This window comes from Octopus bimaculoides, chromosome 28 (assembly GCF_046866305.1).
Source record: "Octopus bimaculoides isolate indiv1 chromosome 28, ASM4686630v1, whole genome shotgun sequence".
NCBI classification, from domain to species: Eukaryota; Metazoa; Mollusca; class Cephalopoda; order Octopoda; family Octopodidae; genus Octopus; species Octopus bimaculoides.
The window spans coordinates 5,101,449-5,113,570 of NC_142955.1; the positions used below are offsets into that span (position 1 = coordinate 5,101,449).

The 12,122-nt window shown below is 37.0% G+C and overlaps 1 protein-coding gene across 3 annotated transcripts in view; it reads right to left on the minus strand.

Annotated features, from left to right (window-relative positions):
* The window catches only part of LOC106879244 (CYFIP-related Rac1 interactor B), a 154,489-nt gene that overhangs the window by 41,839 nt on the left and 100,528 nt on the right, over positions 1–12,122 (minus strand). For all 3 annotated transcript variants that reach the window (XM_052977635.2, XM_052977633.2, XM_052977634.2), the window contains exons 7-8: positions 10,680–10,754; positions 7,440–7,562 (exon numbers count right to left, since the gene is read on the minus strand). In XM_052977635.2, the coding sequence (XP_052833595.1) occupies positions 7,440–7,562; positions 10,680–10,754 (198 nt within the window). The remainder of the gene's footprint in view (positions 1–7,439; positions 7,563–10,679; positions 10,755–12,122) is intronic.

A 12,122-nucleotide genomic window follows, 5' to 3' on the forward strand; every position in this document is an offset into this window, starting at 1 on the left:
TATCTATATATATATATGTTTATATATATACATATATATATATAAATAAAGGCATGTGGCTGGTGGTTATGGTGTACAGATTACAATCATAAGGACATGAGTTCAATTCCCGATGGCATGTTGTGTCTTTGAACAAGGCACTTGATTTTACATTGTTCCTGTCTACTCAGTTGACAAAAATGAGATGTACCTGTATTTCAAAGCAGCCAGCCTTGTCACATTCTATATTATGTTGAATCTTCCTGAGAACTACATTAAGGGTATGTGTGTCTGTGGAGTGCTCAGCCACATGCACGTTAATTTCATGAGCAGGCTGTTCCTTTGAATGGATCAAGTGGAACCTTCATCGTCATAACTGATGGAATGCCAGATATATATTACAAGCACAGGAGTCTAATGGCAAAGGTGCTGAGCTCACGATCCTAAAATTGTAGGTTTGGTTGGACCAGGTGGCAATGTGTTTTGTCTCATGTAGCTCCATTCTACTTAGATGAAACTAAACACCGGCCTCTCCCCCTCCAGTTGCCACATCCCTGATCATATGTTGAAACAAGGGGTGAGAAAAGCAAAAAGGTGTCTATGGTTATTTTATATATACAAATATATATATATATTCTTTCATTTGTTTCAGCCATTTGACTGCGGCCATACTGGAGCACTGCTTTTAGTTGAAAAAATCGACCCCAGGACTTATTCTTCGTAAGCCTAGTACTTATTATATTGGTCTCTTTGCTAAATTACAGGGATGTAAACAAACCAACATTGGTTGTAAAGCGATGGTGGGAGGGGGGGACAAACACAGACGTATATATATATATGACAGGCTTCTTTCAGTTTTTGTCTACCAAATCCACACACAAGGCTTTGGTTGGCCCAACACTACAGTAGAAGACACTTGCCCATGGTGCCATGCAATAGGACTGAACCTGGAACCATGTAGTTGGTAAGCAAGCTACTTACCACACAGCCACTTCTGTGCCATATATATATATATATATATATATATATATATATATATATACACATACACACACACACACACACCCATACATGACTATTTTCAAGTTTTATCTTTTTTTTTATTCCAGACTTTTCATATTTTCTTATGAACTTTTTACAATTGGTTTGGAACAATTAAGCTCCTAAATCCATATTCCAACATTTGCATATCTTCACATTTCTCAATTCTTGAAAATGAGACCATGAAAGTCTAGAAACATTGGATACGGATTTAGGAACGTTATTGTTCCTAACCAACAGTAAAAAGCTCAGAGGAAAATATGAAAAGTCTAAAAAGAAATGGTAAAATTTCAACATGGTCATGTGAGTGTGTATTGTGTCTAGCCACCTTTGTTATTTAATAATTTTCACATTACCATTTTGCTAAATCATCCATTTATTCATATGGTATTGGTAGGATTTAGCTTAACTATCAGCGATAGAGTGATCATTACTGATGAGCTTTAAGTGAAACTAGCTTGCTAGTATAGTGACCTCACTCGTTGTGGGGCAGTTATCTCCCCTGTCAGTATATAGACAATGAACTTTTTGTGGCAGTTAAGAGTCTTCGCCTCTGGTTTCAAGCAATGTAGGTGCTACCCTGCATCCTCAGTCACTATTAGTGACAATTGAACTTTTTGTTTTTGATTATATATATATATATATATATTGCTACTAATTTCTTCCACTACGTCATACACACACAAACACACTAACAGATAAACCACCAAACCATGCACACACACACATACATACGCACACACGTTATCACACACACACTCGCAGACTCCCGCACACGCACAGATATTCATCTCCCTTTTTCACTCTCCTGCCTTAGAAAGAACTTTTCCCCCACCACCTCCTCTTCCGGTCTTTTCACAATGTAACCTCGTGGGCATCGGTACCATTTTCCTCTTTCTCCGTTCTTCCATTCTCCGAACTTTCCATCTTTCCGACGAAGGGCTATGCCCGAAACGTCATACACTCTCTCTCTTTCCTTTCCTGAGCGTCCAATAACACTATCCGTATCACATCCTCACTTTGTTGTTTTTTTGAACTTATATATATATATATATATATATATATATGTATATATATATATATATATATATATATATATATATATATATTAGAGAGAGATCTGTAGTGTTAACTGGAAAGCTCCTACTGAAAGACAAGTTTCCTTTGAGACACTCAGGAATCTTGGAGCAGACGTAACAAAGAAATGGAAATAATACATAATACTTTCACTCTATTTTACCATTACCATTCCCTTACCTTAATGTTATGCCATTCTGAATATTCCCAGATTACTTAGAGTGGAATCATTACTTTCTGTGAAAAATATATATATTAGCAACAGAGGCAGTATTAATACTAAGGGGTAATATTTATTCCCATTTAAATGTGGATGTTCTGTTAGTAGATACCATGAAAGAAAGTCTCATATTGGCTTTTGGTGCAAAATGCACTCTTGTTAATGTCACTAGCAGGGAGATAAATCCCTGCCACCTCCAGCACTGAGGTCACCAGATCTTGTGATTTCAACCTTCCTTGGTCTCATCAGTGACGGACCCTTGACCGCTAGAGATAGCAGCGAATCAACGCAGTGCCAGCGATGTATAGAATAATAGTGCTGAAACATGTTGCGATTTGTCAGAGGCAGTATTAATATTGAACGGCAATATTTATCTCCGCTTAAACATTGGTATTCTGTATGGACAAACTATACTGTGGTAGACACCATAAGAGAAACTCTCATATTGACTTTTCGGTGCAAAATGCATTCCTGTTTATAACGCTTTCTTTGAGGCATACAACCTTTTGATTCTCATAATTTTTTTACTCTGCAGCTAGCCTAGAATGAATCATCTTTATCTTAAGGAGGTGGTAATACTAAGTACTGCTCTGCATATGGGCTACTTGCATGAAACATTGTCTGATGTAAATAAACATTTTTAATTATTTCTTTTTGTTATGAAGTCAAAATAATACAAGTTACAAGAAATAATACAAGTTGATGGTTTCTAGTTTTACCTTGTATTTCAATATTGCAGAATTCAGATCCCTTCTTCAATACTAGGTAAAAGCATGAACCATCAACCTGTATTATTTTTTTATAACTTGCATTGTTTTGCCTCCATAATTAATAAAATAATTAAAACATTTATGTTTGTATGTATACTTTAGCTCTTTTGATACCAACCTCTGTCAAAATTTTATGTTAATTTATATTAAAAAAAAAGGCTGAATATAAACAAATATATTTTGATAAATTCTTGATTATTTTCAAAATTAACTGAAACAAAAGCAGTGCATTTCAATAGAAATATAGAAATGAAAGGTTAACTGGTTGAAGTCTTTGAACTACAGTCAAGCTGGAGCACTGTACTCAATAGGTTTTTCAGTCCATCATTTTAGGTCCATTCCTTTCTCCAGGATTTATTTTAGCCTCCCCTATTTATTAAGTGATAAGGGAAACTTATTTTTTTATTTTACATCATAGAACAAAAATCAGGTGAGTTTTTGTATTAACAGACAATTGTGTTCCCTGTTCTTAGGCAGTTCAGAACTGAAAACAAAAGGATAACCTTTTGATTAGTGATTCCTACATTGACTAACCAATGTTATTCCACTTTATCTAAACATTAATAAAACAGTACTTTTTCACTTAATTGCATCTCATGCCTTAACCATAAACACACACACTTCTGCAGTTTCCATCAACCAAATTTCACTCCAAGGCATTGGGTCATCTGAAAGCTACAGCAAGAGACAAATGCCAAAGTGTAGCGGAATGGATATTCCGGATTATTACATGGTTGCAAAAACGAACATTGTAGCAGCAACACATTTCTCTGACACATGACAGGTTGAGTTAACTCGTTAGCATTTAATCTCTTACCATTCTGATTATTGTGTCAAGTGTAAAGCTTATTTATTCACATTGCTTTGAATTAGTCATGCATTATCACGTAGCATTGAGATTTTGAAGGTATAATTGTAGGCTAGGTGTGAGAAGCTAGATCTAGCTGGTTTGAACATAAAACGGGTAGCATGTTTTGGTTGGTTTGAATGCTATGCCAGCATGGACAATGGACGTTAAGTGATGATGATGATGATGATGGTTAAGCCTGCTTTATCTGGCTCCAAAACTCTTCCTGTTTTACATTCAAACTGACCAGATCTAGCTTCTCACACCTACCCTACAATGTCATTTGAAAGCTAAACAGTCATACCATCAAAATGTCAAGACTACGAGATAATGCATGATTAATTCAAATCAAGGTAAATAAATAAGAGTTAAATTAGACAGAATAACTTGAATACTAAAGAGTTAAACAACCTTAATGTATAATTAAACTGCCAAGTTCTTCAGAGAACTTCATATGCTATACTAAAAGAACAAGCATTGGTTTCTTGAGTCAGTGGATCTCATTCACTCACATGGCCTATATTAGAAATTTTGAAAGGAACGAGTAGCTGAACTTGATCAATATTTGATTTGACGGACCTTGGACGGATGAATGACACAGGATCATTAATAATTAAAAAGTGGATTTTATAATTGGCAAAGATGACTTTTTATAAAATTACAAGATATTTCAATAACACAATTTGATTAAAATATTTTTACAAATATATATATTTTAAAAGATATAGAAATAAATATTCAAAGAATGTATTCTATGAAATGGGATCTTAAACCTAGTACCCCCAAATTCTCGACAAATTAATATACAAGAAATAGTTCCTCTTTGCCATTATTACTGATACCTTAATTAAGGAGATAGTGAATACTGAATATAAAGTAGTCACACATTATGTGTATAGTATAAAGAAATTGAACTCTTTTAAACCCCCCCCCCCCCCCCAACTCTGTGGTACCTGCTGTCACCAGACTTAAATAAAGGTCTCTTGAAAATGAGATATTCTTAATGTATAAACATTTAAGTATTCTAATTGCAACTTTTTCAAAGTAAGGATAGTTCAACTCTGAAGCAATTTATGAGACTCCAGGGCGAGTAGATTCCATTTTATAGAATATATTTTTCAAATATATATATATGATACACATACATATAATGCATAAAAATGTGATATATATATATCACATATGTCATACACATATATTTATAAATATATATAAATATGTATGGTTTAAAAAAAAAAAAAAAAAAAATAAAGACAGAGCAAACTGAAAAGAAATTCATTAAAATAAAATTAACAAGTTTCCATAAACTAAACTTGATTAAGATTTCATTAAAAAAAAAAAAAACAATTCATTTTTATTTTACCAATTTAAAATTTTAGATCACAATTTGAAATTGCTAAAATAATTGGGGATTTTTTTTTTTCAGTTTAAAATTTCAAATTTATAAAAGATTTAATAAAAACAGTGACAAAATAAAAACAAAATGGATCTTTTAAAACTGATATTCAAATCCAAACACAATCTGGAATTTTTTCTCTTTTTCCTTTTGCCAAATTTGAGTATCAGTTCCATCATTACTTGCGATTTATTCAATTTAATATCTTTTAGAAGATATTATTTGATAACTTATAAGGAACACTTTATACAAAAACAAAAGAATATTCTAGAAACTTTAACCTGCATCTTATGAACACAGGGTCAGGATCTGTAATGCAGTGGGTTAAGAAAGGGCCTTTAAAAATTAAGGAGTGTATTATAAGCTGGTGTACTTTATAAGCCATCAAATATGATTTAATGTAGTATACATGTCATTTTATTGGAGCTGATTTTGGAGTTTTGGATTTGCCAAGTGCTCCTTTTTTATCATTCACTTAAATATAACTGACCTTTGTTTGGTTATTGCAATATTTTGCTTGCCAAGGTCAGTTGAATGCCGGGATTATACCTAACTCTTCAAGCCATGAAAAATAATACTCGTAACTGCTGAGGACATACGTAAGCTCGCAAGGAATGAAGCCAGTATGCTCCGTTGGATGTGTAATGTCAATGTGAATACCCGTCAGAGTGTAAGTATCTTGAGAGAAAAGCTGAACATTAGAAGCATCAGTTGTGGCGTGCAAGAGAGACGATTGCGCTGGTATGGACATGTGGTGAGAATGGAGGAGGATAGCTGCGTGAAAAAGTGCCACACCCTAACAGTTGAGGGAACCCGTGGAAGAGGTAGGCCCAGGAAGACCTGGGCTGAGGTGGTGAGGCAAGACCTTCGTACATTGGGCCTCACCGAGGCGATGACTACGGACCGAGACCTTTGGAAATGGGCTGTGCGTGAGAAGACCCGGCAAGCCAAGTAAGATCGTTGCCAGTGCCCCTGGACTGGTTCTTGTGCGGGTGGCACATGAGATGCACCATTTTGAGCGTGGCCGTTGCCAGTACCGCCTGACTGGCTCCCGTAGGATTTTCGAGCGAGATCGTTGCCAGTGCCCCTGGACTGGCTTGTGCGGGTGGCACATAAAAGACACCATTTCGAGCGTGGCCGTTTTCGTGCGGGTGACACGTAAAAGCACCCACTACACTCTCTGAGTGGTTGGCGTTAGGAAGGGCATCCAGCTGTAGAAACTCTGCCAAATCAGACTGGAGCCTGGTGTTGCCATCCGGTTTCACCAGTCCTCAGTCAAATCGTCCAACCCATGCTAGCATGGAAAGCGGACGTTAAACGATGATGATGACTACATTAAGTAAAGTTTATAAATTTGTGCAAATCTGGTGATTCATTCAATCACTACTCTGAGTTTTGTGCATTATGTATTTATTCCACATACGTATGTGTGTGTGTGTGTGTGTGTGTATATATATCGACACATCTGGTCAACATATTCTACAGGTTTTATGTTCAAACCAGCCAGAAGCAACCTCTCACACCTACCCTACAATGTCATTTTGAAAATAAGCAATCACATCATGAAAATCTCAAAGCTACAAGATAAAGCATGATTAATTGAAAACAATGTGAATAAATAAGAATTACATCTGACTGAGTTATTTGAATGCTAAAGGGTTAATTGGCCAAAACTTCAAAGTCACTATTAATAATATTCTTGTTTAAGAATCATAAACATATGTAATTGTGTGAGTGTGTGTATACATACATACACACGCTTACATCGAACAGTAAGAACAAGTGCTCAACACTGCATTGGTAGAGCCGCAAAGTGTGTGTATGTGAATAAGTACGTTTGTCTCTGTGTGTGTGTGTGTGTGTGTGTGTGCGTGTAAAATCAATGTGAAATTTTAAACTGAAAAAACAAAAATAGGCACAACATATCCACCACCCAATAAACTATATATAAAAAAAAAAAGACAGAATGAAGTAAAATTCAATAACAGAATGTCAAAACAGTTGAAGAATGTCCCTCGTATTCCCCCTCCCCCCATGGTTACCCTTCCTAAAAAATGGAACAAAAGAACTGCTGCTGTAGGAGGAATGTTTGTGTGTTGGGTGTCTTACCTGCGTCACAAACTTGGTTGTAGTGTCACTTAACATCTTTAACATTGGTGTGGCGTGGGCGTAAAATAGTGACATCCGATTAGCAGTTTCATTAGACACTTCAGTTTCACCAGCCTCACCATCCTGTCAAATATAAATATATATATTCTTTTATTCTTTTCTTTTATTCTTTTACTTGTTTCAGTCATTTGACTGCAGCCATGCTGGAGCACTACCTTAAGGGGTTTTTGTTGAACAAATCAACCTCAAGACTTATTCTTTGTAAGCCTAGAACAGCTAAGTTACAGGAATGTAAACACACCAACATGGACACAAACACACAAATACATACATACACACAATGGGCTTCTTTCAGTTTCTGTCTACCAAATTCACTCACAAGGCTTTGGTTGGCCTGAGACTATAGTAGAAGACACTTGCCCAAGATGCCATACAGTGGGACTGAACCCAGAACTATGTGGTTGGGAAGCAAGCTTCTTATCACACAGCCACTCCTGCACCTATATACATACATACACACACACACACACACACACACATATATATATATATATATATATACACACACACAAAGTGTTTAGTTCACAGGCTATCTAAATGATTAGGCATGCTAGGTAAGTGCTGTAATGGATTACTAGGGCTCCAAGGTTGTAGCTGAGGCAGTAGTTATGGAGCCATTGCAGATTTCCAATGCAGCGGATATTATTGTTAAAAGGCGCAGGAGTGGCTGAATGATAAGTAGCTTGCTTACCAACCGCATGGTTCCGGGTTCAGTCCCACTGCGAGGAACCATGGGAAAGTGTTTCTTCTTCTATAGCCTTGGGCCAACCAAAGCTTTGTGAGTGGATTTGGTAATGGGAAACTGAAAGAAGCCCCGTCGTCTATATGTATATATATATATATATATGTATGTGCGTGTATATGTTTGTGTCTGTGTTTTTCCCCCAACATCGCTTGACAATCAATGGTGGTGTGTTTACGTCCCTGTAACTTAGCAGTTTGGCAAAAGAGACTGGTAGAATAAATACTAGGCTTACAAAGAATAAGTCCTGGGGTCAATTTGTTAGACTAAAGACGGTGCTCCAGCATGGCCACAGTCAAATGACTGAAATAAGTAAAAGAGTAAAAATAGTGGACAACAAACATTATGGCAAACATCTCAAGTCATATACAATATTAATATTGGGAAAAATTCAAAGTATTATAGTTGTGCCTGGGATATCTCCGAGTATGGGATATTCCGCCATCAGAGACAAATAGGGAAAATGAGAATGGTATATATTAATAAGATGACAACATAGAGGAAGGGAGTAAAAGAATAAGGAGATGGAAAGAAGAAAAAAGAAGCATAAAAGTTCATGGTTCAACTTTCTGAGATCATAGAAACAAGAGCATGAGTCCTTAAGTGCAAGGATGACTTGAGATGTTTGCCTTGCCTTAATGTTTGTTGTCCTCTTTAATAATTATATATATAGGCGTAGGAGTGACTGTGTGGTAAGTAGCTTGCTTACCAACCACATGGTTCCGGGTTCAGTCCCACTGCGTGGCACCCTGGGCAAGTGTTTTCTACTATAGCCTTGGGCTGACCAAAGCCTTGTGAGTGGATTTGGTAGATGGAAACTGAAAGAAGCCCGTCGTATATATATATATATGTGTATGTGTGTGTGTATATATGTTAGTCCCCCCAACATTGCTTGACAACCGATGCTGATGTGTTTATGTCCCCATAACTTAGCGGTTCAGCAAAAGAGACCAATAGAATAAGTACTAGGCTTAAAAAGAATAAGACCTGGAGTCGATTTGCTCAACTAAAGACGGTGCTCCAGCATGGCCACAGTATATATATATATATATATATATATATATATATATATCAATTAGAAAATTGGAGGATAATATGCTGAACCCAACTACTTGCAGACAGTGTATCCCGTTGAATTCATTAATTTAATTCATAGCTAAAGTGATAAAAAAAGAAAAAACCCAAAGTACAGGTGTTTATGACAAACCATGTTATTTTGCCAACCGGGTTTACAAATAGAAGTACAAAGTACATAAGAAATTAGAGAATGAACAGAAGTTTAATCTTACAGCTGTTTCGGCCTAGATTTGGCATGCCCCATTCTATCCGAATAGTTCTTGCCGGAGTGATTATCGGATGACATGTTGAAATGGGGTTACATGCACAAACCACTAGGCCTCTTCAGAGATTCACAAAGGGTTTCATATAAACATAGAGCATTCCTGGGATGATTACACTACAATTTGTAATATCCATGGATATTACAGTGGGTCTTTGTTCATGTGCTCATTTCTTCTGGTGATATAAATTCCATCCATGGATTATTATTATTACTATATTTTATCCTCTGTTATATTGGCACAGCTCAGTAAGATCCCATAAAACTGCTGTTGTAAGTTGTAATCACTAGAGAATAGCTGACATAACATAGGAGCTTTTATGTGAGAACAGCTTTTATGTGAGTACCCAAAAAGATTTCCCGTAAACAAACTTAAAGGATATATATATGTATGTGTGTGTGTGTCTTTGTGTGCCCCACACAACTGATGTTGGTGTGTGTAACTTAGCGGTACAGCAAAAGAGACCAATGGCACAAGTACCAGGATTTACAAAAAATTATAAGTACTGGGGTTGGTTAGTTTAACTAAAATTCTTCAAGGCGGTGCTCCAGCATGGCAGAAGACTAATGACTGAAACAAGTAAAAGATTAAAAATATATATTCTATTTCTTTAGCGGGTGTGGGGTGGGGGAGTTGATTACATTGACCCCAGTACTCAACTGGTACTTATTTTATCAACCCCAAAAGGATGAAAGGCAAAGTGGACCTTGACAGAATTTGAACTCAGAATGTAAAGATGGACGACATGCCCATGAGCATTTTGCTCAGTGAGCTAACAATTCTGCCAGCTTGTTACCTTAAACATGAAAAATATTAGTACAACACCAGCAACGAGACAATGAAGTGGCCTTTACATAGTTTATCGCACTAGAAATTGGAGACAGATTTTTTTTTCCACTCATACCTTACCATCTTCCTCTGATGTTCTTAATAAGACGAGATGGTCACAGATAGAATGTCTTTGATTATACACCTGTATATCAGAGCTGCTAGGAGACAAGAGAATAAATAACAACAACAACAACAAGTCTTGTAGCCTTTTGCAAAAGCATTTAGCCCTAACCCTAACCACAATTGCAACCCCTGCAAAAATCTCACCTCATTCGTCATCCTCTGACGACTAACTGTTCTTCTGTAATAGCTGAAGTCATTCTGAATAGCTGGAGTGGTCATCTGTAAATATATAGAAATGTATTTATAAGCATCAGTCATTGTATGGCTGAAGTGTCCATACACAGGCACACAAACATTAATTGATTTGACATTTATTTCAATTTTAGTTCTTGATAAAGTAGTTTATTCATCTTATTCAAAGTAATGAATATTGTGTTAATTATATATTAAGTATCTAATGATCAAGGAAACCCAAGAAGACATGGGATGAAGTACTGAAGGCCAATCACATAATGCTGAACCTGACAAAGGAGGTGACAGAGGACCAAGATATGTAGCACATTGCTATGCTTGAGAAGACCTGACCACCACAACAGAATCGAGATCCTAAAACCAAGGTGCCACATAAAAGGCATTGGTGTGGGTGCTAGTGACACATGAAAAGCACTGGTACTGGTACCATGTAAAAAGCACTGGTGATGGTGCCACTTAAGCACCCAGTACATTCTGTAAGGTGGTTGGCGTTAGGAAGAGCATCCAGCCATAGAAACCAAACCGAAACAGACTATGGGACCTGGAACATCTCCTGGACTTACCACTTCCTGTCAAGCCATCCAACTCATGTAAGCATGGAAAATGGGGGTTAAATAATGATGATGATGATGAGGGGTTACAGTATATGGGAAGGAGCCAGGGTAGATGATGTTTCTTGCTGTAGAAGAGCTACATGCTTTCTCAAATTTTAGAAGAGAGAATGGAAACAACCAATAAGGTTGGAGCTGCGAAGAGAGAAACACAGTGGTGAGGAGATGTCTGGTTGGACCTGGAAAGTACAAGGTGAGCCGAAGTGAGATGGAACTGAAGATAAAGGGGTGTGGGTGGAAAGAGGTTGCAAGAGTGTATGGGAGGGTAAGAGATGGGGGAGGGGTGAAAGGCATGTGAATATAATGACTGGAGAACAGGTGTCAAGGGGTGGATGTAGTGAGCGGTGGATAAAGAGGTAGAGTCCAATGAAATATGTGAGTGAAAGGCAAATGAGTACTAGCATTGGTTTCAAATTTTGGCACAAGGCCAGCAATTTTGGAGAAGGGATAAGTTGATTACATCGACCCCAGTACTCAACTGGTACTTATTTTATCAACCCTGAAAGGATGAAAGGCAAAGTAGGCCTCAGTGGAATTTTAACTCACAATGTAAAGATGGACGTAATGCTGCGAAGCATCTTGCCTGGTGTGCAAACAATTCTGCCAGGTCACCACCTTAACAGAATACTAATATCGATAGTGGTGAAAGAAAAGGATAAGGGATGAGAGAGAGAGAGAGAGACAATGTGTAGTTTGTATAGGTAGCCAGAGTGTGGGGATGGGGGAGAAACAGGCATAATATCTAGGGAGAGTGAGATGTACAGTGGTAGAGAAGGAGAGATAA